This window comes from Phasianus colchicus, chromosome 7, assembly GCF_987193195.1.
Source record: "Phasianus colchicus chromosome 7, bPhaCol1.hap1.1, whole genome shotgun sequence".
Classification (NCBI taxonomy): domain Eukaryota; kingdom Metazoa; phylum Chordata; class Aves; order Galliformes; family Phasianidae; genus Phasianus; species Phasianus colchicus.
Genome location: NC_143442.1, coordinates 14,675,429 through 14,700,382, shown reverse-complemented (window position 1 = coordinate 14,700,382; position 24,954 = coordinate 14,675,429). Strand labels below are relative to the sequence as shown.

Here is a 24,954-nt window from a genome sequence, read left to right as displayed (position 1 = left end):
CGAACTGCATTTTCAGGGCTGTTAGCAAAGGATTTCTGCTCTTCACACCAGCCTGGCCTGGCTGCACTACTGACCACACCACTCCCTCCCCTGCTCCCTTTTCAGGGGCACAGATTTTGATCAGCTTTAAAAAGTAAGCCTACAGCAGCCCTGCCACAAACAGAAAGAGAAGAAATAAACCAGCAGTGCAGGGTAAGCATATTCCCTTCTCAAAGCGGTTACTGAATTATCTCCCAGAGAATCAGATAATCCCAGCAGGACCTGAGGTGCCAGAGACCAGACTGATCCTTCAGCTCAGTCTCTCCTTCTAGCACTTCTCAACATACCAGGAACTGCACCTTGGAGACAAGCCAGGATCCCTCCAGAACAGGGATCCAGGCCTCAGCAACCCTGAGAAGTGTCTGGAGCAATGCTGCTCCCATCTATCGAGGTCAGAAGGGCTCTAGCAGGTGGGTGGTGGGACAAATAAAAGGTAGAAGAACAAAACCAACACTTGTCAGCATGCATACAAAAGCAATGGGACTGGAGGGCAAAGAGCCATGTTGTGCACTTTACCTTACAAGGCTGTTCACAGATCAATGAAGACCGCTCTCTTTTCAAAGACCATCAGCTCTCTTTAGCAGTGTATCACCCCAATGTCCTGCCCCTGCAAAATTCTCTTTTGGAGTATCAGTCCAAGGAAGAGGTTGATAAGTTATGGTTTCACATCTGGAAGCCTCAGCAGCTTCTCACAATCCCAGCACAAGGGCAGTGAACAGGGTCTGTATAGTAGCACCCAAGCCTAGGCAACCTAGGCAGCAGTAAGAGCCGATCCCCTCACTCTGTTGCAGAGCTGGAAGCTCTGACTCCATATATTTTAACAAAAAGACAAGGCCTTGGTGAGGTAGAGGGAGAGACCTGGCCCGTGTGGCAGGGCAGCTCCACAGCATCCCCAGGATGGTCCAAGTCCTTGTCCCAGTTATCTCCAGGCCTCACAGCATGGCAGGGCAGAGCTCACCTTAGGTCACGGCAGGATGGAGTGTATGTTTTCAATGGCTCCCCCAGGATCTGTCTTGTAGAGCATGAAGTGGCCCTGTACCTGGGCAGCGCTGATCTGTTTGGAGACTGCCAGTGCCTGCTCAGCAAACTGCTCAGCTGCAGCTGGGGGCTGCTCAGGATAGAAGCGCTGGAACATGCGGGCCAGCTGTCCTCGGGAGCAGTGGCCCACATACTGCTTGAGGTCCACACGTCCAGGCCGCACCAGGGCTGGGTCCAGCCTGTCAAAACATAAGTGTGCCTTCACTATCTGACCACAGTGCCTTTGCAAGAGGGGTCTAGCAGAAGCACCCCTCCATGCTAGCACAGCCAGCATCCTATCTGCAAAGCCCTGTGCACTGTGGTAAAGGTAGGGAAGAGGTTTACTCCCACAGTCAAGGTAGGAAATCAACCCAAAAGAAAGAAGGGAATGGTAGGCTCCTGAGGGTGACAAGTTGTCAGTTCTGCTCATCTGTGTCCCATGCTGTCTGAACAGTGATCTAGGCTACCTCAATCTAGAGCAAGCAAAGCCCACCACAGCAGTGTCTGAAAGGTACATAATCTGGCTTCCTGAACACAGATATGTGCCATGAGCCCAGGCCACTGCCTAATGACTGAATGGATTGTATGGAACCAGCTTCTCACTCAGCACAGCCACAACCCTAAAACCCACAGATTCCTGCAGGCAGGAGGCTGGTACCTCTCATGAAGGAAGTATCCAGCACAATACAATTTGAGCAGCGAGGAAGAGGCCCCAGCAAGGGGTTGTTCTGATTAGGGGTTTGCATCCTGAGGGAGGATCAGGACACCCGCTATGCGGCTAACAAAAATTTATCTACAGTCCTCACACTTGAGGATGCACATAGCCCTCCATAAAGGTCACCAAAAAGGCTCCACAGAAGGAAGGTTTTCCCATGCACCCCTCCCTGCTTCTTCCCAGAGTGTAGCTCTGACCTGTCCACATAGTTGGTGGTCATGAATACAATCCTGGCCTCTGTGGAGGCCACGCCATCCAGGGCGTTGAGGAGGCCGCTGAAGGTCAGGCGCCCCATGCCTTGGTACATAGCAGGGTCTGTGGATAGAGATGTTTGAGGTCATATCCATCTGCCACTCACCTGGCAGTCTTAAGGGCTACCTGCTTATAACCTGAGGCATAAGCCAAGCTTTCTGCTCCCTCCATCCCCCTAGGCTGACCCTCTGCCTCCTCTTGGTTGGCAGCCCATTCACCATCCCTGCCTGGCAGCACCCCTGTGAACCCAAAGGGAGAATGAAGAGGAAGGCCATCTTATGCTGAAAACAGCCAGATTTTCAAACAAGTGTCTTTACCTGAGATACCTCTGGAATTGTGGACCCAATGCTCCCTCCATAGGGCCAAGCCAAAACAGGGTGAACTCCAGCTTGGATCATGAGACTGCTGAGAGCTGCCCCCTTCCTGCCTGCCGGCACCAAGCCAGCAAATATCCCAATGCCTGGCCCAGGAACTGATCACCACTCACTCTCAGCAGCGAGGTCCCGACTGATGAAGGCAGCATCCACATCCTCCAGAAGGATGATACTCTGCTGTGGTGCCACACTCAGGAGGTAATTGAGTCGGTCATCAGAGAGGCTGCGGTCGCTGAGGCTCAGTAGGCAGATACTGTGTTGCAGCTCCCCAGCCAGGGCTGTACTGGGAAGGACACAAATCACAGCAGTGAATCACAGGAAGAAAGTCTGGAGCAGAGAAAGGCAGGGGAAGCTGAAGAACGGGCTCTCCCTGTCCAGTAGGGGACCTCCCCAGTGGGGATCAGGCAACGACAGTAGATGTGAGCCCTACTGCCAGACCAGCCTGCGCACAGAGCTGTCACTCTGACCTATAATAGTGACACAACCCACTCCTTCATTGCTGCATTTCAAACCCAAGCCCATCTACTTCTTCTCATCAGGGACTGCTGCACATCAGAGCAGGCAGCTGGCAAGAAAATTGCTGTCACCCAGCTAGCAATACTCACATGAAGCTGCTCTTTCCACAGCCAGGAGGACCATATAGCAGGTAGCCTCTTCTGTATGGGATCCCTAGAAAGACAGTGTCCTTTTAGGAATCAGCTGTGTTACTTTTTGAGCCCTCTCCCTCGGAGCCAGGGGGGCTGGCCGAGCATGAACAGAGGATGTACCAGACAAAGGCAAGAAGCAGTAAAAATACTCTCTGCAGCCGTCTACAGAGAGGACTGGCATTCAAATTCACCCCACAGCAGCACTGCAGGAGCAGTGAACTCCATGGTTCTGTGGTTCCCAAGACTGCAGAACCTGAGCAGGAAGAACCTACTCCCAGTAGTCTATCTAACCCCTATACACGGCAGGATGCCAGAGAGCTGAGTGTATTTGGGTGGTAGCTCACAAAGAGATTAGGCTGATGAACACAAGGCTGGAAACTGCTATGAAGCAGGGCTGCAGCAGGCACAGCAGCAGAGTGCTGAGAAGCTGCAGGGATGGATATAAGCAGCAGCCTCTGCTTGGCCCCTGATTGTGCTTGTCCCTTCCTTTCTCCCCTGTGCTTGGCTATATTAAGGACTCTTTGTTAAGAAAGGAGCAGAGCTGAAGATGAGTGGGTACAGCATGGTCACAGTTGGGGTAAGAGCACTGCTCTGTGCCCAGGCTGAGGGGCTCAGACATACAAGGGACTTTGCATGGCACAGCTGGGCTATCTGTGGACAGGGGTAAGGTGCTGCATTGGGCACAGCACAGAGGACACCACACTGGAGCCTTGCCTCTCTCGATGTACCACTTCGGGTTGTCGATGAACTCCTTCACGTCCTCAACCAGCCTCTCTGACACACCTTTCTCCAGTACCACAGAGCTGAGAGGCCGCCGCCGGCGTGGGAATCCAAACTGCCGCCACTCCGTTCCGATGGCTGTGTACATGATTGTCCTCCCCTCCTGCTGTTGTAAAGCCAACTCCCGGGCTGCAGAAAGAGGCAGAGGGGATGGCTGGCAGGGAAAAGGCTCTCTTATGAGGCCCCAGGTGCCTCCAGGAAGGGGCTGTTCCCAGTACAGTCCCACACAGCTGCCTACAGACCTTCCTGGAGGATGTTGAAGAAGATCTCCCGGTTGGTGCCCAGTGCTGTGAAGGTGACAGACTCCCAGGCAGTTCCTGTGTTCAGGTCAATCATCTGCCTCTCCCGGTTGCGCTCAATGCGAATCCACTTCCTCTGATACCTGGAACAAGAGGACAAGGTTGAGGGATGAAACCCACCTTCAGCCACAAGCCACAGCTCACACCAGCACATAACCAAGCACAAGTTTCAGCCTCTGCCTTTCACCTCTCAGCCAGATCAACCAGGGATGGTGCTGTTCTCTGTGCCCAAAGCAGGCATGGTAGAGCTCAGCAAGAGGAACTCAGAGCTAGCATGTTCAACACTGGCTATGCACAGTAGGGTGGGATAAATCTTGGGGTCCATTCCCATTTGTCTGCACCCAGACAGAGGGCATAGCCTGGGGTCACCTCAGGTGAAAAAGCAATTTCAGATTGGTGCAAACTCCCTAAGCTACTTCCAATCCCCTCTCCTAATTCAGACACAAGAAGGAGTAGAAATCTCTGCCACTAGGGGTCCACCAAACTGGACTTCCTTTGCCAAAATGAGGGCAACCCCACGGATTACTTTTCCCTCTCCCTCTGATCTTCCTTACCAGATGAAATGGTTTCCAGGGCTGGGGACAAAGTCAAACTTGGTGCTGACGCGCCCACTCTCATGCTGCAGGTATGAGGTCTCAACACTCAGGTGCTGCGTGCGCTTGGCATGGTGTGAGATCCAGTTCAGCAGCCACTGGTAGCTCTTATCCTTGCTGGGCACCTCCAAGGTGATCATATAGTGGCGCCTGAAAGCCACCAGCCCAAACTGAGCTCCTTTCCGAGCCAGTGCCATGGCTGTGCCCACCCCGACGAGGCCAAACCCAGCCCCAAAGTAGGGGTTGTCCTTCAGTGCCACAACAAAGTCGCTAAACGGCATTGTGGGAGGTTAACGTGCTTCTTTCCACAGTATCTCCACACTCCATCAACCAACCTGTGTGGGCAGAGAAGAGTGGAGAAGGACTGAATGATGGAGCAAAGTACTGCAGCAGCAGAGGGCAAGATGAGTAGCCTGCAGATGCCTGGCCTTTACCGTGGTCTCTTCTCAAAGTATCCGTTGCATCTTCTGCCACAAGAAGTCTCACATTTTACACCATTTTATTATTTAAATAATTGTAAGTTCCCATGCACTGGAGTGTCGGGGATTTACTGCTTGGAAAAACTCAAGTGTGTCCCCAGACTGAGCTGAGAGTACGTTCTTTGCTGCTGGCAGCTGGCACAGGCCCGAGGCAGCAGCATCAACATGCCCTGATGTCAGGGAGCCACGGAGTCCCCAAGGGGAGCATAACTCTGTGTGCCACAAAGCAGAGAGGCTGAGGCCCCAACCCCAGGGCTCCCCTTGCTCAGCTGCTGGCGGGTTTGAAGGCCACCAGTGCATTTCCCCTCCTCTCTCCTCTGGGCAAAGACTCTCAGTCGCAGACCTCCAAGCTCACCCTCTACCATTGGATAAAGGCCGCCAGTCGGGCACCGAGGCGAGACCCTCATCCCACACCGGGCCCCGTCCGGACACAGGGCGAGTGCACTGCCCACCCGTACAGCCCCACGCCTACCCGTACTAGAGGGCCCGGCCCGGCCCGGCCCGGCCCCGCCCTGTCCCCACCCCGGGACGGCCCTCGACCCGTTCACTCTCACCTCCACGCCGCTCTCCCCGGCGCCGCGCCGCTCCGCGCCGCTCTCTATGGTTCCTCCCGCACTTCCGTTTCCGGCGACTCCCGGCACTCACCCGCCGGACGGGGTCGGGGGAGAGGAGGAGGCCGTAGGGAGCGCCGAGGGTGACGCTCTGTGCTGCGGGTACCATCGAGATGCGCTGGGCCGGACCTGCAGGTGGGAGCGGGGACGATGGGGCGGGGGCAGCTGAAGCGTACTGGGGGGCACGGGGTCGGGGCTAGGCCTGAGCCCTGCGTTGCTCCTGGGCTGCGGATGAGGTGTCCCGGCTGGCTGCAGGCCCTATATGAGGCTCCTGTGTCGGGGCACGGGGGCAGGTGGTGCTGGGGCCCTTGGTTCACCCTCCGGAATCCCTCGTAATTCGATCTCGTTCTTCTCTTCCAGAGCCAGGGAACCCCCGTGCCCCGGCTCTGGCTAAGGGGCAATGAGCGCAGAAGAGGCTGCACCCCCTGCTGTAGGCGAGGAGATGGAGGCCCTGTGTTCTGAGCTGCTCCTGCCCTCTCCGGGGGCAGTGGGAGCAGCAGGGGCGGTTGGAAGCCCTACTGCCACGGCTGGGGCTGCCCCACTGCCCGCGAGCCAGGAGTTGGTGCTGGCAGAGGCGTCATTGCCTGGGGAAGGGGCTGCGGCTGAAGGAAGTAACGTAGAAATCTTCATCGAGGCTGTGGCTGGCAACGTGACTCTGAGCAACACGGCCAATGGCACCGGTACTGGGTGTGGGGAGGGGGGCATGGACACTTCGGTGCCAAGCAGTGGGACGGGGGGTCAGCTGGACCTGTTCCTTCTGGTCAGCACCCTGGGGATGTCACAGTGCCCTTGGGTCACTGAGCCTGTGTGCATCATGAGCAGATGCTGCCGCTCACTACGGGTCTGGCACAAGGTGGGGGAGGACTGGCCCAGGGAGCCTTGGAGAAGGCTGTGGGGTTGCTCTGAGCCTTTGAGAGGATGCAGGTGGAGATCTCCATCCTGCTGCATCCCCCAGTATGCTCCCCACCTGGGGCATCCTTCTAGAGAGAAGGCCAAACAATATTTCTTGTGCCTCAGAGGTGCTAAGGGACGGACCCACTCAGTGTGGTCACCTGCACGATGATGCTCCTCCTGCAGTATGACTGTGTGGCATGGGATTCCCAGGGCAGAGGGGAACTGTTGTTTTCAAAGCTGTAATTCATGGCAACATAATTTTATTGTTCTTGTTCAGAGCTGGAACTGAACCACCAGTCCCAAGCTCTGGGCCTGGTGAAAGCCCTTTCTCACAATCATCCTTGCTCTGTGCAGAGGTGCTGGTCAAAGTGGTGGAGTTGTATTTCTGCGAGAGGTGTGGCCAGAGCTTCCAGGAGGCTTCCTTGCTGTCCCAGCATGAGTGCCTGCTACTGCCACCACCAGAGCACTTGCGGCTACCTGGAGTGCTGCCAGCACCCACCAGTAAGGGCCAGAATGAGCCAGGGGACTCAGAACCACCAGTAGCAAGCGTGCCAGAGGGCTCGGCTCTTGAATGCCTGCTGTGCCCCATCTGCCAGGAGGCGTTTGCACAGCCTGGTGAGCTCAAGGACCACTTCAAGACCCACCGTGGCCCGCAGGGAGCTCTGCCCTGCCCTGAGAACGGCTGCTGCTTTGCCACAGAGGACCGCAAGCAGCTGCGCAGCCACCTACGTCTCCTTCATGGGACTTCCCCTGTGTCCTGCACCTACCGAGCCTGCCCCTTGCTGTTCCCCAGCCGCCCAGCCATGGAGCAGCACCACCGCACCCACTTCCCCTTCCACTGTGACCATTGTGATTTTGTCACAGCTAGTGCCAAGCTCTTCTGGCAGCACAGGAAGAGCCACGTTGCGGAGACATCTGTGATGAGCAGCATTCCCGGCTCAGCTCCCCTCAAACAGCTTCACATTCTGCCATCAGGTATAGCTGAGTTAGAGACCCAAGCTGGGTCAGGAGCCTGTGGGTGTTGCAGGGGCTGGGTTTGGAGTTAGAGCTGTGGGGAATGAGGGCAAAGCTGTGCTGCTGGAGGGCTGAAGAGCCAAGTGGTCCAGTAGCAAGGTGCCCTAGAGAGCCAGAGATTTTTTTATGTGTATGGGTTAGGGGTGGTGGCTGCTTCCTCCCTGCAGCATCACGGTCTCTTGTCTTTCCTCCTTGACACAGTAGGGCAGAAGGAGGCAGAGAATTGCCACCCTGACTGGGAAGCTACCTCAGAAGAAACAGGGACAGCAAATCCCTCAGGCTCCTTAGAGGAGCTGAAAGTGTCTGCCAGAGAAGAGGATTCAGAGAGTGATGAGGATGATTCACTGGAGGAGGATGGAGAGAACCCCTGTGAGGGCGAGGCCAAAGAGAACAGGAAGGAGGCTGCTGACAAAGCCAAGGTGACCTGGGCTCAGCACTTCAAAGGTATGATTTTGAGCCTGTGCTCAGAGATGCTTGGGCCTATTGCTTATGAGCAAGTAGTACAGCATAGTGGGGCCAAGAGGTCCTATGCCATCCAGCAGCCTATTTGCCCATTAGGTGCATTCTTTCTCTCCTGAGGAGTTTGCTTGGCTTTGGGGGACGTACAAGCAAGTCTGATTTAGGCTGCACTGGATCACTTTTGTAAGTGTTGAGCTGGAAAGAGCCCACCCAAACCATTCTGGTGGCTCAGGATGGGGATGGTCCCTGCGGGTACCTGGCTGCTGCATGACTCTATGTGAGAAGACTGCCCCAACACAGTAGGGTCAGGGAAGGAACATCTGCCTGTGCTTGTGTCCTTTCTTTTTCTTGCTGATGGCTATTCCTTTGCTCTCACAGGAGATGTTGCAGAGGGCTCAGAATACATCTACAAAACCCACATGTGCCCCGAATGCAAGCGGTGCTTCAAGAAGCGGACACACCTGGTGGAGCATCTCCACCTGCACTACCCTGACCCCAGCCTACAGTGCCCCAACTGCCACAAGTACTTCACCAGTAAAAGCAAGCTGAAGATCCACATGATGCGGGAGACAGGTGAGAAGGCGCACCGCTGCCCGCTCTGCCACTACAGCTCGGTGGAGAAGAATGCCCTTAACCGCCACATGGCCAGTATGCATGAGGACATTTCCAACTTCTACTCCGATGTCTACTCTTGCCCCGTCTGCAAGGAGAAATTTCGCCTCAGCCAGGCCCTCAAAGAGCACTTGAAGACTCACAAAGCTGAGCCCAAGAGGCTGAGCTGCTTCCAAGGGGGCTGCGACTACTGTGCGGAGGACAGGAAGGAGTTTGTCCGTCATCTCAAGGATGCTCATGGCATCAAGGCAGTGGAGTGCAAGTATCATGCCTGCTCACTGCTCTTCGGCACTGCTGAGGCTATGGAGGCTCACCGGAAAACCCACTATGCCTTCCACTGTCAGCAATGTGACTTCATCTGCTCCAACAAGCATGTTTTCCGGAAGCATAAGAAGCAGGGGCACCCAGGCAGTGAGCAGCTCCAGTGTAGCTTTTGTCCCTATGCCACCTTCAATCCTGTGGAGTATCATGACCACGTGGGCAAGATGCATGCCAATGAGAAGATCCACAAGTGCACCGAGTGTGCCTTCGCTACTGCGCACAAGAGGGTGCTCATCCGGCACATGCTGTTGCACACAGGTGAGTGCCTGCTGCGGGGCATTTGGAACCGAGCTGGGACATGGGTTTGTGCTGGTCCTGGAGGTCAGGGAGGGCTAGGTCAGGATTCCCGAGTCCCATCGATGGCTCTGCCACCCACCAATCCTTGGGTGAAGTCACAGTGTGTCCCCATCCCTGCTGTTATCCCAAGCTCCTGCGGAGCTGGTTACCCTCAAGGAAAGCTGCCATATCTGATTATTGTACTGAGAACATTTCTCTTTCCTCTGTAGGAGAGAAGCCTCACAAGTGTGAGCTGTGTGACTTCACATGCCGCGATGTGAGCTACCTTTCCAAGCACATGCTAACCCATTCCAACGACAAGAACTTCATGTGCACTGAGTGTGGATATATCACCAAGTGGAAGCACTACTTGAACGTTCACATGCGCAAGCACACCGGTGATCTTCGGTACTACTCCTAGGCTGGTTGGCCTGGCAACATTGTTAGGGCTTCCCAGATTCTGCTATAGGAGTCTGCTGCTCTGGGCTGCAACTACTGCCCATTCTGTGTGGCACACAATAAATGCAGTCTTTGAGCTTGCAGGTTGTTGTCAACATCGTGTTGTGGAGGCAAAGGTATCTCAGGTGCCTCAGTGTCATCATTACATTAGTGCAGCTCTAAACCTGGGTTCTTGCATTCTGCTTATGTTTTTGTGCCAAGGCCAGTTTGAGCTTGTGCAGGACTCTGTCAAAAAATGTCTTTACTTCTGCACTATCACCTTAGTATCCTGTGAGTCTAGTCTGCCTCCATGGATGCTGGAGGTGCTTCTGCTGTGAAGTGTGTGTCAGGAGTGACAGGGTCACTTTCTGGGGTACCCAGGGACTCTATCTCCCATCGCCAGGTTGGGGATATAAAGCACCAGCAGTGCATGGGATGCAACAGAGAGGAATTGCTTGTGGTTTGAGCTGCCCAAATTCCAAAGGTTAGACCCAGCAAATCTAAGAGCACCCCTTCCCCAGGTATCTGAGAGGGGGAAGCGGAGCTCCGTATGTCTGACAGGGTTTGGCCTGTTCTGGTTCCCCACACTGCCTGACCAGTTCTGTTTTCCCCACAGGTACCAGTGCAACCAGTGCTCTTACCGATGCCACCGTGCTGACCAGCTGAGCAGCCACAAGCTGCGACACCAAGGCAAAAGTCTCATCTGTGAGGTGTGCGGCTTTGCTTGCAAGCGCAAGTATGAGCTGCAGAAGCACATGCAGGCAAAGCACTCGCAGAATTACCAAGTGCCCATCTTCCAATGCCAGTACTGTGCCTACCAGACCAAGTACAAGCAGGCATTGCTGAACCACGAGAACTGCAAGCACACCAAGCAAAAGGAGTTTCGCTGCGCCCTTTGCTCTTACTGCACCTTCAGTAACACCAGCCTCTTCTTCCACAAGCGCAAGATTCACGGTTATGTGCCTGGTGACAAGGATTGGCTGGAAAACTATGCCAGCAAAGAGCTGGAGATCAACTCATCCGAGTCTGTCTTTGGCTACGAGCTTGGAGCAGCCCTGCATGTGGATGCCAGCTCCCCCTTCTCTAGCAAGGAGCAGTGGGCAAAGGTGAAGCCATCCCAGCCGGAGTCCCAGGGGGAAGAGGGCTGCCAGCAAGCGTCCATGGTGCCCCTTCTGGGGCAGGATGCTGCTCCGCCAGAGGGCAGCAGTAAGGCTCAGACAGCTGTGGGCAAGGGGGAGCAGAGCTGCATGATTGATGACAGCATGCAGAGTGACAGTGCTGCAGGCCCAGCTGAGCTCATCACTTCTGAGGATGTGGCAGAGAGCTGCATGTTGCACTTGGAGACAGTAAATGTCTCATCTGATCCCATCCTGGAACATTTGACTGGAAATGCCTGCATGGCACAGCCGGAGAGCATGGAAATGCTGTCCTGCAAGGAACCTCCTGCTGCCTATGAGATGCTGGGCTCCCAGGATGACCTTGGCTTGGAGGACAATGACAGTGCACTTGAAGACATCCCAGATTATAAGAAAGAAGGGGCAGATGTATGCAAGGATGAGATGTTGAGGCTGGAGGACAGTGCAGCAGCAGGTGCCAGCCAGGAAAATGACACTGTAGGAGAGGCCACAGGCCACCTTGAGAAGTCATGTTCAGACCACAGCAAGCTGGATGCAGGCCCAGAGATGGGAGAGACCAGCCAAGGTGAACCACCAGAGGCCTGGCTCGGTGTGCTGAAGACTGCTGAGCAGAGCCACCCATCTGTCCCAGAGGATGCGGCCACCTCCCACGATGACACCAGAAACAGTTCAGAGTCAGTGCTGAAGGCACTGCGGAAGCAGGACAAGGAGCAGGCAGAGACACTGGTGTTGGAGGGAAGGGTCCAGATGCTGGTGGTGCAGTCAGAAAGTCAGATCTTTAAGTGTGAAAAATGCTCTTACATCACACGGAAGGAGAAGTCCATGTCACTGCACTCTAAAGCCAGCTGCCAGAGTCACCGCACCCCACTTGTGTGCCGTGAGTGTGGTGCCAGCTTTAAGCAGCAAAGGGGACTCAACACCCACCTCCTCAAAAAATGCCCAGTCCTCCTGAAGAAGAACAAGGTCCTCAAACCAGCTGTTGCAGAGGCAGCTGGGTCGCACTGTCCTACTGAGCAGCTGGGTGATAATACTGCAGAAACAGCAGAAAGCGACAAGGGAGGCATGGAGGAGCCTGGACATCCTGAGTCCCCCTGGGAAGCTGAAATGATGCCTGATAAAATGCAGGAGTCAGATGGTCCCTTTGCTGGGGAACATGTGTCAGGCTGTCCTTCCCCTGAGAAGTCTCTCTCTGGTGACAGTGCAGAGGTGGCAGAAGAGTCCTCACAGCAAGGGGATGGAGCTGAGACGAGCAGAACGGAGTGTCCTTTGCAGGTTGGGAAACCCTCTGAGAAATATCGGCTGGAGGGTGGGAAGCTGCACTGCAATGCCTGCTCCTTCGTGTGCTCCCGGGTCTCCACCATCACCTCCCACGTGGAGGACGGCTGCCGGAGCCTGGAGCAGTTCTGGTGCTCACTGTGCCCTGAAGCCTTTCGCTCTCAGCGGGCCCTGAAGAACCACTGTGCTGAGAAACACCTCCCATATCCCAAGGACAGACCCCACAGCACCCAGCTCTTGGGGGGGCACACAGCCAGCACTGAGACGGAGCAGCCCGGTGACCCTGTGCTAGATGCAGCCCCCCCAAAAGCAGCACTGCCCAAACAGAGGCGTTTCACCTGTCCCACTTGCCCCTTCACCTGCCACCAGGAGCGGGCCATGAAGACGCACAAGAAGAGGGGCTGTGTGACACTGGGGGAGTTCCGCTGTGCCTCCTGCCCCTTCACCTCCAAAGTGGCCAAAGCCCTGCGGCTGCACCGCAAGCTGCACCGCAAGCACTACAGCAAGCGGCCTCAGCTGCAGTGCCGCCAGTGTGAGTTCACCTGCAAGCAGGCCCGCTGCCTGCGGCAGCACGTGCGCATCAAACACGAGGGGGTGAAGCCTCACAAGTGCCTCTACTGCGAGTTCAGCACCACGCGGCGGTACCGCCTGGAGGCCCACCAGTCCCTGCACACCGGCGTGGGCCGCATTGCCTGCAGCATCTGCAGCCAGACCTTCGGCACCAACTCCAAGCTGCGCATCCATCGCCTGCGGGTGCATGAGAAGACACCCACCCACTTCTGCCCGCTGTGCGACTACAGCAGTTACCTGCAGAACGACATCACCCGCCACGTCAACAGCTGCCACCGCGGCGAGCTCAACTTCGGCTGCTCCCGCTGCGAGGCGCGGTTCAGCTCCGAGACGGCCCTCAAGCAGCACGTCCTGCGGCGGCACGAGGAGAAGGTGTCCTACGGCTGCCCGCAGTGCGGCTTCGTGTGCCACAGCGAGGCCACGCTCAAGTGCCACGTGCAAAAGCAGCACCCGCACCTGGAGTGTGGCACGTGCAAGGAGAGCTTTCCCAGCCGCGATGCTCTGGAGGAGCACAAGAAGCAGCATTTCAGCCACCGCTGTGAGCTGTGCAGTTTCGCTGCTAAGGAGCGGCAGCAACTGGTGCGGCATTACGTGGAGAGCCACGAGCCGGCCGCCCCCCAGGACAAACCCCTGCAGTGCCCCTTCTGTGACTTCGCCTGCCGCCATCAGCTCGTCTTCGACCAGCACATGAAGGGCCACGGGGGGACGCGCATCTACAAGTGCTCCGACTGTGAGTACACCACCAAGAACAGGCAGAAGATCACCTGGCACATCCGCATCCACACAGGTGAGAAGCCGTACAAGTGCCACCTCTGCAAGTACACCTGTGCTGACCCCTCACGTCTCAAGGTGAGCATCCTGCTTGGGGATGGCTTGGGAGATACACTGGGATTTGGGAATGAAGAAACTCACAAGGGGAAGTATTGCCCTCTCTGTTCTTTCCTGAGTTGTATATGGGAATAGGCAAGCAGGTGGTGCTGATGCAAGGCAATGTGATACTGGGGGACAGTGACTGCACGTTCTTTCTGCTCCGATTTGTAGGTGATTATCATCTTCTCACACTAAAGGGCCTTTCCTAGAACAAGAGAGTCAGGCATGGGGTAATGGAAGGAAAATGGCCTGTCTTTACTAAAAGAGGTATTGACTTTTTTAATAGCTGAGCTGGAGCCCTTTGGGGTCACCTGGGCGAGGCTGCTGTGATGCACTCTGTTCAGGGCTAGCTCTGCTGGTCTGTTTTCAGCTTGAGCTGTGTCTCCTAAGTGCCAAACTATGAAGAAAATCCTGTGTCCTGAGACAGAGTGCACTCAGCAGCAGCAGGGTCTGATCCTGACCCTTCTGTGGATCACCCCATGGTCAGGCTACCATACAGCCCTCCTGGCCGCTTGCAATTGCTGAGATGTCAGACTTGCTCCTGAGCCCCACGCATCACAGGGCCCTGCATGCCCCTCTGGCAGGTGGCATAGCCTTGTCCTGACTGTGCCCCATATTTCTCTGTTCAGTACCACATGCGGATCCACAAGGAGGAGCGCAAATACCTCTGCCCAGACTGTGGCTACAAGTGCAAGTGGGTGAATCAGCTCAAGTACCACATGACGAAGCACACAGGTGAGTGTGGCCATGGGGCACCTCCAGCACTGCTGGCAGGGGAGGGCCATTGGGTTGCATAAACCCAACTCCACGCTTCCCATGTGAGACACGGTAGACACTGTTCAGTATGTCCTGGCATGCTGATGGATTGGGGATGGCTTGGGGCTGCACCCCAGTTCTGGGAAGATGATGAGAAGAAAAGTGGGGTGACACAGACAGAAATGAGGGAGCTGTAGGGGGCCTGCAGGGGAGTAGGCACTAGCGCCAAGGATAGGGTGTAGGGAGGGTCCTTGGATCATTATGGGGATGTTGAGACCCCATGGGAAGGGCTGTGAGAGACAGACACCATCCCCTTGACCCCAGCACTATCCCCATTGCTGCAGGGCTGAAGCCGTACCGCTGTGACGAGTGTGAGTACTGCACCAACCGGGCGGACGCACTGCGGGTGCACAAAGAGACGCGACACCGGGACGCGCGTTCCTTCATCTGTGAGCAGTGTGGAAAGGCCTTCAAGACCCGCTTCCTCCTCAAGACCCATCTGAAGAAACACAGCGAGGAGAAGCCGTACGTCTGCAATGCCTGTGGGCGGGCTTTCCGCTGGGCGGCCGGCCTGCGGCACCATTACCTCACCCACACCAACGAGCATCCCTTCTTCTGCCGCTACTGCCCCTACAAGGCCAAGCAGAAGTTCCAGGTCATCAAACACATCCAGCGGCACCACCCTGAGTGCGGGGCTGGCGACCCCAGCCAGGGGGTGGGCAAAGACCCCAGCACACCCACCGTCCACCTCCATGCTGTGCAGAGGGAGAGCCCAGCTACGGGGCCACCAATGCTGCAGCAGGAGGGAGAGTGCCTCACAGAGAAGGACAGCATCTCCCAGTGAGTCCTGGCAGCTGCAGAGATGTATGTGTGTGTATAGGCATATATGTATATGGGATGTAAGATATGTGGCTGTATAAAAGGAATCTCTCGGCTCCTTTTGATCCTGTTTCTTTGGGGTTCTCCTAGCTGCACTGAGGACCAGGGTGCTGGGAACTGTGGGAACTCCAGCTGGAAGCCCTCCTTGTGTGTGTGGCAGCATGGAAGCAGGTTCATAAAGCAAAGGGCATTGTCTGCAGGGAGAAATCACAAACCCCACTCCCTATACCAAACACCACTGTACCCAGACTGCTTGCTGCCTCTCACTGAACAATTTATTAGATTGCTTACATAGAAATGACACAGCAAGGGTAAGTAACATGGCACTGGGCAGGAGCACCACTGTGGCTGTGTAGGCCAGGGGCTCTGACTGGCTCTGTGGGTCAGGGGGCAGTAAGTTCTGGCTCCTCTCCCAGCTCTGCCTGAAGCTTGCTCTGCTCCAGCCTTGCTCCCTTGGCTTTGGGGACCAGCCCCATGCTCCAGCTCTCTTCCTCTTTGTGGCCACGTCCAGCCGTACATGGAGGGACACACACCAGCATACCCCATACAAGTGCCTGGGAAGGGAGGGCAGTAGGCAGCATCCCAAACCTGGCATGGAGACATCACTGCCTTTTCTCAACCCCCAGAGGCCACTGCAAAGGGGACACAGCAGCAACAATAACACAGAGACTACACAAACAGATTTGACTACAGGGTGGCATGGTCGGCTCTGTGGCCACAACTGCACGGGGCCAAAACCAGGTCAGCCCTATGGCTTCTATCCAGGTCCCGCTGGCACTGTGGGTTCAGTCTTGCTCAGGGCCAGGCGGCTCAGTGATGCGGATGTGGACAAAGAGCGAAGAGGGCGGGATGCTGGTGCCATCCTTGGAGAGGAGATGGATGTGGCGGTATCCTGCAGAGGGGACAGCAAGGCCGTGGCTGATCACCCCACTCCCTAGCACCTAACCGAACCCCTCAGCATCTCCCTGCGTAACTGCAGCGATCACTCACCAGGTTTGATATTGGCAAAGGCCAGGGTGAACTGTCCCACAAAATCGTTCCTGGAGGTCTTGTCATAATCCTCCACCACAAAGCGGACAAGGGCCAGCTGGGGCACGTGAAGCTGGAACTGAAGGGTCTCGTCCCAGTGGGGGTTAAACCCTGGTAAGGGAGAGCAGGCACTTGTGGGTGACAGGGCAGGACAGGCACAGCAGGTCCCTGTAACGCAGGCTCACCATTGTTCTCAATGTACTTGGTCTCCTGGTGTGCCTGGTCTGCAGGCACCCCATGGATCTCCACGCGTACCAGGGGGTCAATGATGGCTCCATCCTTCGTGTTGGCCACTTTGGGCAGCTGCTGTCCACTAATCACCTGTGCAGAAGGAACATGCAGGATGGCTCTCTGCCCAGCTGGGACAGGCAGAGCCCCAGCACACTGACGCCGCTCCCCAGCATCCCTCCTCAGCCCATACCTGGATTGTCAAGGTGACAGGGCCAGTGCCCTGCCAGGTGCTGGGATCATTGGGATTGAAGAGGGTCCCTTCATCTCTCATGAAGGGTGGTTTAAGCACGTAGCCACAGTGGCCATTCTGGCTGAACAGCCCATCACACAGGTCCATCTCCATGCCAGCTGTTTGGAAGTTCAGGGCCACTGGGGGAAGGTGGCCAGGAATTGGTTCAGCATGGCACAGGGCAACTTGGAGACCCCACGCCTTGCTTTGTAGGCAAGAACCATCCTGTCCCCATAGCCAGAGATGCAAGGACACACAGGGGACAAGGCACTGATGTCAGGTGTCCCTGGGCCAGGGCAAGAGATACAGCCAGAGCTGGCACCAGTTGGCACCAATGCCACTGATGGTGCTACTTCACGTGGGACCCAGGGCACCTCCCCAGCCCAGAGCCCTGATTTACACATCCCATACCAATCTGACATCCTGCGTTCCACATCTCCTGGGGGCTGTAATTGGAGGAGTCTGTCCGCATCCCACTGGGGTAGATGCGTGTCAGCTGCCAGGTGTTGTGCCGGACAAACTCATTCCCTAGGGATGGAGCATGTGGTCATCCTTTGGTCTGCCCAGCCACGTGCATTGCCTGGCCAACCATCTATCCCTCCACTGGCCATCCCTCAACCCATTCCTCCACCCTTCTCTTCATCCATCCCTCCCTCCGCCCACCTATTCTCCCCCCTCTCCCCTCCAAGTAGCGCAGGTCTCCTGCCTCACTATCTAACCCAACAAAACCCAACTTCCCTGCCAGCCCCAAGTACCCCACTTATGGCCCACTTTCTCCAAACCAGAAGGAATCCCCATGTTTGAGTGCTCTTGCCCTACACCCAGAACACACCCGCCTTCCGCCATAGTCCACTCTCCACACACTGCTGCCCCTTCCACCTCACCTGCATCCCGGATGAGCTTCCTGGCCTTCGCCTCAGAGAGGGAGGAGATTTCAGAAGGCCGGGAGTGGTTGCGGGCCTCCTGGAAACCCCGGAAGGACACATTCTTGCAGTAGACAACGCAGTCAGACAACGCCTGTGCCAGGCTCTCCCTGTCCTTCTGTAAGGCAGAGCTGTGTCAGCACCACCAGCTCCCCAGGATGGAGCAAGTGGGGAACCCCTCAGGGTGCAGAGAGTCCCCATCCCAGGTCACCCACCTTCATCCTCCGCTTCTCCTCCTCTGCCTCTGCCCCATTGTCGTCATCAGACACATCGGGTGCCTCATCCCCTGGGCCATCCAGCGTATCCTCCAGCCGTCCGATCTTCTTCCCCTTCAGCAGGATCTTGTGTTTCAGCTCCTGTGGGGTCAGGGATAGAGAGGTGTGGACCCTGGGATGCTGAGCTCCCCTCTCCTCCTTATGACACTGCGCTGTCCCTGCTGCTCAGGGAAGATGGTGGGAGACAGCAGAGCCACCTCCTCACCCTGCTCCGCCCCTTACCTCTGGGGATGGGAGCTGGGTGGGGACGCGCCCGTCGGTGGTGGCGGTGAGGAGCTGCTCCCCCAGAATGTCCTTCAGCTGCTGGGCCAGCACCTCCTGCTGCTCCATGCTGCAGTGGTTCTCCAGGGACAGGATTACTGGGAAGTCGGAAGCCTGGGGAGCAATGGGTGCTTCTGTCCCCCCTGGCACTGAGGTGAGCAGAGGTGTGAGGGGACAGGGCAACAGCAGCGACCTCTGTGGGGCTGCGAGGGACAGCACAGCTCAGCTGCATGGCTAGAGCTCAGCTTTGGTGAGGTGGGCACAGCTGCCAGCTCTCAGATGCATGCTCAGTACCAGAAAGGAGCTCACCATGCCCTTGGATCCCCCTGAGACTTTCACTCACCCCCCTCCACCACCTCAGTGCCCCTAGGACCCTCCTTCACTCCCTCTCACCCCTGCACTCCATCAGATCAGCTCTCAGATCCTGTATAGCACAGCACAGGGCTGCAGATCAGTGCTGTTCCCAGGGTGTGGACACAGCCATCATCCTCACCACCACTGCCCCATCACTGCCCCTCACCCCAACTGCACTGAGGGCCACCCAGTGCCCTACCTGGAAGGCGTACTTCCCCAGGGTGCTCACCACCTCCCTGAAGGGGATCTTGGAGGTGAAGGTGTGGCCGTGGTACACTATGGGCTCCCCATTCGGCCCGTCCCAGCAATCCACCTCCAGGCAGCGGCAGCCCCGTTTCAGAGCCCTATGGGTGGGCAGTCATCCCAGTACCTCAGCCAGGGCACCAGCCCCCAGCCCTCCCTCTGGCTGTGGTATCACCCCTGCAGCATCAGGGGATATGTGCCAGGGTGAGGATACACATCTAGGGATGGACGGAGGGAGGGAAGAATGGATGGATTCAGGAAAGGAAAAATTGGGCTTAGCATCTCCAAAAGGGACCCTCCTCCTGGGCACAGCCATGCCACTGGTGGTGCTGAGGGCAAGAGGGAGGGAGCAGCCCATTACCTGATGTAGCCTTCAATGCTGCTCTGACCCCGGATCTGGTCCTCTATCAGGTAGGTGTTGTGAGAGGAGGAGATGAAGTAGTGGCAGAGAGGTTGGGTCATGTCCTGCCACAGAGCCCGGTGCTGAGAATTGAAGATGGAGCCCTCCGGGGAGCAGAGGTACATGAGGAACCCATCAGCACTCAGCGCGTGGCGAGCCCTGGCTGTGAGCAGACCATGAGGCTCAACCAAAGTCAGGGAGGAGGAGCACAGGGTAGGAGCAAATGAGACTGCTAGTAGCTCCTGGCATCCAGGGTTAGGCCGGAGCATTAGGAACAATGGAGGTGGCCCTGGGGATGTGGGCCCCAAAGCCAAAGCTTGCACACCATGGCTGGCCAAACTCTTTCAGAAGAACGGACCAAACAAAGGGAGAACCGCACTCAGATCAGCAGTGAGCCCTTTGCCTATGCCCAGCCCTCTCTCCAGTGCAGAGCACAGCTATTTTCCAGGCTCTCACCTGTCTCTGAGGGCTCATATTTGTCAATGAGCTCCATAGCGAGCTCCTCCGTGCCCTCCTCCTCCAGCTGCTCCTGCCGCAGGAAATCCACCAGCTCCAGAAGCGTCAGCTTCTTCCCGTCCTCAGAGAACTCCTGGAAGAGGCTCTGCACCTCTTTGCGCTCTGTGAGGGCTTTGTAGAAGAGCACAAACTCTTCCCCTTCCAGTGTCCCTGACTCTGACTTGTCGGCAGCCTGCAAGGAAGCTCACTCAGCATCAACAGTGTAGGGTGCCCAGCCCACAATGGGTCACCACTGCCAGTGGAAGGCACAAGGAAGGGAGGAAGGAAGGGAAGAAACGTGCAGCCAGCTCCAGCCCATCCTGCCCTCAGGTGTGGTGCTTACCTGGAAGAGTCGCAGGGCATGGTCCTCATTCATGTCTACATTCATCATCTTCAGGAGACGCTGCACCTCCTTGAAGTTCATGCGCCCGTCCTTGTTCTTGTCAGCTTTCTGGAACCAGTCACGAATCCATGTGCAAGAAACCAGGACAGATGTTAAGGGAAAGGGCCTTGGATAAGAGAGCTGGAGTGGGGGAGCATCAGATCTTTTACTTTTGGTGTAGGCTCCCCTCCCCTGATGCAGATGGTGATACACATAAAATTACATGCTAGGACAAGGCTGGAGATGCAGGGCTTGGGGGAGCAGGGAGTGGGGCAGGACAGAATGTGAAGGGCAGTGCAGCGCCCATTGGAAGGATATTGGTCTATTCTCTCCCTCTGGTCCATGCTGGTGGCCACTTCAATGAGCTGGCGCAGGCCCTGGACCCAGCACTGCGCCTCTTCCTCTGTGCCAGCGATGAGGTCCAGATTGCCCCGACGCCCGTAGAAAACAATGGTGAAGCAGCGCTCGGGGGGGAACTCCTCAGCCAGGCTCTGCAACACCTCTGACTGGTGCCCTTCCCGCACTGTCTCCACATCGCTGATGGAGACTGGGGCAGAGGGAGAGGAGGTCTGTCTGTGGGGGACAAGGACCGCAGGGCAGGGGGCACTGCCCACAGGCATCTGTCCTTCCAACCATCTCTTCTTCTGCTCAGCCATCCAACTGTCCACACACCCACTCATGGACCTATTCATCCATCCATCCATCCATCCATCCATCCATCCATCCATCCATCCATCCATCCACCCACCCACCTACCAGTGGAGCTACTCATCTATCGATCTATCCATCCATCCACCCATCCATCCATGGAGCTATTAATCCATCCTTCCATTCATTCCTCCACCCATCCCCGTGCTCACCCACTGAACTACCCATCCACCTACTCATCCAGAGAGACGTGGATGAGAAGAGTCTGACACAAACAGAGCCTCTCTTGAATCTCAGTAATCTCTGCAAGCACAGTTTCAAGGATCTTCATACTTTAACCCTGCTGTTCATTCTGAATCCTACTAACGGACAACACACCACAGCTCGTACTCACAAGCAGACTCAATTTTGCCCGTCCTCTTGGACTGGTACCAGATGGTCATGCAGTCATCCTGCAGCTTGAAGTACCTCTGCTTCTTCCAGCTCTTGGATTTGACTTTACGCATCAGTGTCCCTTGCTGCATCTTCTCCAGTGTTTCTGTGAGCTGGATGCCTGGGGGCAGAGTGGGCAGCATGGCCAGGGGGACCTCACTCCCTCCAGCCTCTGGGACCCAGGATGGAGGAGGAACGGACTCCACCCAGCGCCCTGCCGCACGCACCCCTCTGCTGGGACACTCACGGGCGTTGCACAGCAGCGATGCCATGGCTCTGCCTCCTCCGTGTTGGCACTGCTGGGGAAGGAAGAGAGTGCTGGGGAGCAGGCCTACCCACTGCTGAGGGGTCTGTTCCCAGCACCTGCGGGTGATGTATGTGTGTGCCCTAGTGTGAGCACACCTGCCTGTGCCTCCTGCTGGCTCACCCTCTTGTTAAGTGTCAAGTTCGTCCCGTTGTTCTTATGAAATATTAATTGTGTTGCCGGGAAGCCAGAGCTTGAAAGGTGTGGGGGGAAAATGGAAAAACTTGTGAGAGCAGCCTCAGAGCTGGGAGGGGATCTGAGCTCTCCCTCACCCTGGAAGCTGGCAAAACACGGAGCCCGGGAGAGCCCTAGAGCTGGGGGACAGCCTTGCACCATATTTGGAGGTAGTAGTGAGGAGGCTGGGTCAGTGACCCATGGTACCCCAGCACTGTGGGGCCCTGGGGATGAGAGCAGAACATCAGCACTGCTGGAGCGAGCAGGGACATGAGGGGCTATAAATGCAACCAGACTGACAATAAGTCCTTGATGAGGCTGTTAAGACTTTAATTAGACCAGAGATAAATTGCTGGATGTGCTCATCATCCGGATGCTTGAGCAGCCCTCAAGGACCAGATAGCGCAGCTGGCGGGCAGGGATGTGGGTGCAGGGGAAGCCCTGTCACAGGCTGGGGTCCCACCCAGGGCGAGGGGCACAGGGTCTGGCTGTACCCCAGGCCCCTGACTCAGCACAGCACCAGCACTGTGGGGCTGGGAATAGCGGGTGCCGTCAGCGTGCAGGCAGCTGCCAAGCCCAGCTGCCAGACCTGTGTGAGCACAGGGTCTGGATGGAGCCAGGCATGTTTCTGGGAAGCCGGGGTGAAGGGGAGGTGTCAAGGCTGAGGAGACACCGGGACAGGAACCGGCTTGGTGCCACCAACAGGGCTGAGCTCAGCGCTCGGTCACACAGGTAATGCGGGCAGTGTGCAGGGGGCTGCTTGCTGGCTGCTGGGCCAGCAGCAGAGTTGGGGTTTTGGACTAAATGAATATCCCACAGTGTCAGCCCCTACTTTGTGCCAGAGAGATGCGCAGGGAGGCACGGCCCAAAGGTGTGCAGCCCATCTGCAACCAGGGCAGCAGGGGCTGCCTCACACACACCGCAGCAAACCTCTCCCACCGCAGATGAGACCCTGTGATTGCAGAGCAGGACCGCGGCTCTCCATCCTCCCCAGCACACCCGTTGCCCTCGAGGACCCCTTGCCGTGCAGAGCTCGGCTTTGACTCTTGCTCCTCTGTCGAGGAGAGAGGGAAAGGAGCCAGGGGCTGGAGCCAGAGCTCTCCGACTGGAAATCCGACCCGAGAGCTTCCCGCAGAGCTACTGCCTCCTGCCAGGGCCGCTTCTCCCCTCCCGGCCAGCGGCGTGGGGCGGCGGGCGGCCGCGCTCCAGCGTCCGGAGGTGTCAGTCCCCGCGCATGGCGGGGGGACAGCGGCATGAGCACCCCAGCTGTCATCCAGAAGAATTAAATGCCACCCAAGGGACGGGGACAGCACCGCACCAGGGGTGCAGGGCTCAGGACTTGGGGTTACACCTAATCCCCAGCAGAAGAACAAGCCGGCACTCGTCCCCCCAGCCCCGCAGCTCACCCGCCCCGCAGCCCCTATTGCCCCCCGTTCCGAGGACGGCCCAGCCCCGTACCAGCTCTCCGGTGCCGCTCCGTGCCGCGCCGTACCGCCGGTGCTCCTCCGACTGCGGCCGCACGGGGCCGGGGCTGCCCGGGCTGCCCGCCCCTTGGCAGCGGCGGAGCGCCGAACCCGCCCCCACGGCCCCCGCACGCCCCGCGCCCCGCACGGCCCCGGCCCCTCAGCCGCGCTCCCTCAAGGTCGGCCCGGATTAAGGTCACGCCGCCGCGTTCGCCGCTCCGGGAGGCGGGGAGGCTGCAGGGCCCTGGACGGGGGTCCGGCTGCAGGCTAGCCCGTCCGTCCCCAGCCCCGGACTGAGTCGGGGGGCACAGGGAGACCCAGCGCATCCCGACCCCCACCCTTAGGCACCCCAAGCCCTTGGATTAGCCCCAGAGTGGCAGCAAAACTGTCAGGGCACGGAACCCTGTAGTCCCAGCACAACCCTCTCCCTTGCACGGCGGGCAGATTTTAGTGCAAGGGCTGCAACGCTGGGAGCAAACCTCGTGGCGATGCCCGCCTGCATGGGAAGAATGGAGCCGGGTGGCAGCACAGCATAAAGCTGCCATTTCTGGGTACAGCAGGGCCAGCAGGGACCTGCTGCACCCTCAGCCTGGCCTGGGCCACCAGCCTTACGCATCTCCTTCCCTGCCCGGCCCAGCAGCAGAGGCTCTAACACCACAATAAGGGTGACAGTGTGTGCAAGGGAGCGGCTGCAAACACACTCTGTAAAGGGGGACCCAGCAGCAGCCCTTGCCCCACACCCTGGCTTCAGCATCCCAGCCACGTTACCTTCTTGAAGAGATTGTGAGACTTCCAGCAGCTTGGTGACAGCCAGCTGCCCTCAGAGAAGGCAACGAGCACCCAGAGAAGGGCAGTGAGGAGCTGGCACAGCCCTCCTTTCTCTCACCCACAACAACCTCCATGCCCCGCTGCCCTCCCAAGAGACCAGGCCAGGAGCAATCTGTGCTGACTGGGGTTTTATTATTTATTAACCTGAACTTACTTACAAAAACAGAAGCGTTTTCACACTCTGTCAAGGTCAGGGTTAGGAGAAGGGGAAAAAAAGGCGTCAACGGCTATAAAATGGGACCCAAGGGCAAGGAAGAGGCCAGGCTCTGCCCTCGTTATGCAAAGGCTGAAATGGGAAGAGGGAGGGGAAACCAGATGGGATTTAAGACACTGTTGGCACAACACTGCAGATTATCAGCAAAATAGGCTGCCAGAGGGGGATGAGCGGCTGCCCAGGCTTGCCTGCAGCCAAGCGCCAGCAAAGCTGGCTGCCGCAGCACAGCCCCAGAGCTTCATAGCTGCCTCCCAGAGCCCGCCCTGCCAGGGCCACACCACCCCTCCACACAGGGAAGGCAGGTAAGTGACTGCCAGTCCAGACAGTTTAATTGCAGGGGGGTTGAGACAGACGCCAAGGCAGGTTTGAAAGCTGAAATGGATGCACTCGGATGGTAAAGCTGAGCTGGGAGGCATGTGATCAGGACTGAGGTGCCTGGCAGGCAGCGGGGGAGAGGGGAGCCGGTGTACCTGGAGCCTGCAGGATGCAGCTCCCTGCTGTCCTGCAGTAGGGGACTGGTAGTGGTGGCTTGCTGATCACTGGCAAGCCAGGCAGCAGCTCTGCTGGGCAAGAGCTCTGCTAAATCAGTGGCCAGCATGCAGCAACCCTCAGCTGCTGGCTAGCACTGCGTCAATAGCTGCAGGAGCAGTGCACTATTTACAGCACAGGAACCACAGGCTTGCTGTCTTCTCCTCCCCCCAGAACCCTGAGAACCAAGCTGATGACACACAGGTTCATTGCAAGTAATCTACCCCTTCTCATG

General features: G+C 57.2%; 3 protein-coding genes across 9 annotated transcripts; 1 reads left to right on the top strand and 2 right to left on the bottom strand.

The window, feature by feature from the left end:
* Positions 1 to 820: 820 nt before the first annotated feature.
* BCS1L (BCS1 ubiquinol-cytochrome c reductase complex chaperone) lies at positions 821 to 5,823 on the bottom strand. The gene is made up of 8 exons (XM_031590518.2): positions 5,750 to 5,823; positions 4,678 to 5,051; positions 4,067 to 4,206; positions 3,759 to 3,953; positions 3,003 to 3,066; positions 2,511 to 2,680; positions 1,969 to 2,086; positions 821 to 1,256 (listed from the first exon to the last, which is right to left on the bottom strand). The coding sequence occupies exons 2-8, from the start codon at positions 4,995 to 4,997 to the stop codon at positions 1,004 to 1,006; spliced, it is 1,260 nt and encodes a 419-aa protein (XP_031446378.2). The 5' UTR covers positions 4,998 to 5,051; positions 5,750 to 5,823; the 3' UTR covers positions 821 to 1,003.
* On the top strand, positions 5,808 to 15,526 carry ZNF142 (zinc finger protein 142). Of its 3 annotated transcripts, none has more exons than XR_016468196.1 (9): positions 5,808 to 5,941; positions 6,167 to 6,486; positions 7,055 to 7,675; positions 7,916 to 8,158; positions 8,552 to 9,364; positions 9,613 to 9,790; positions 10,437 to 13,650; positions 13,843 to 13,938; positions 14,301 to 14,388. XR_016468196.1 is itself a non-coding variant. In XM_090143789.1 (9 exons), the coding sequence occupies exons 2-9, from the start codon at positions 6,207 to 6,209 to the stop codon at positions 15,269 to 15,271; spliced, it is 5,952 nt and encodes a 1,983-aa protein (XP_089999915.1). In that variant the 5' UTR covers positions 5,808 to 5,941; positions 6,167 to 6,206; the 3' UTR covers positions 15,272 to 15,526. The 3 variants fall into 3 exon arrangements, 2 of the variants coding, with proteins under 2 accessions (XP_089999915.1, XP_031446364.2); XM_090143789.1 differs by lacking the exon at positions 13,843 to 13,938 and adding an exon at positions 14,772 to 15,526 and having other exon boundaries at positions 7,919 to 8,158; positions 14,301 to 14,406; XM_031590504.2 differs by lacking the exon at positions 13,843 to 13,938 and adding an exon at positions 14,772 to 15,525 and having other exon boundaries at positions 14,301 to 14,406.
* Positions 15,527 to 15,563: 37 nt separating this feature from the next.
* PLCD4 (phospholipase C delta 4) lies at positions 15,564 to 23,254 on the bottom strand. 5 transcript variants are annotated; one of them, XM_090143797.1, is made up of 16 exons: positions 23,145 to 23,254; positions 21,456 to 21,507; positions 21,171 to 21,329; positions 20,447 to 20,675; positions 20,090 to 20,219; positions 19,708 to 19,939; positions 19,213 to 19,414; positions 18,808 to 18,952; positions 18,216 to 18,368; positions 17,934 to 18,074; positions 17,680 to 17,836; positions 17,207 to 17,323; positions 16,757 to 16,935; positions 16,521 to 16,656; positions 16,297 to 16,446; positions 15,564 to 16,198 (listed from the first exon to the last, which is right to left on the bottom strand). In XM_090143797.1, the coding sequence occupies exons 2-16, from the start codon at positions 21,478 to 21,480 to the stop codon at positions 16,092 to 16,094; spliced, it is 2,262 nt and encodes a 753-aa protein (XP_089999923.1). In that variant the 5' UTR covers positions 21,481 to 21,507; positions 23,145 to 23,254; the 3' UTR covers positions 15,564 to 16,091. The 5 variants fall into 5 exon arrangements, with proteins under 5 accessions (XP_089999923.1, XP_089999924.1, XP_089999926.1 ...); XM_090143798.1 differs by having other exon boundaries at positions 21,456 to 21,504; XM_090143800.1 differs by having other exon boundaries at positions 21,436 to 21,507; positions 23,145 to 23,211.
* Between the last annotated feature and the right edge of the window lie 1,700 nt (positions 23,255 to 24,954).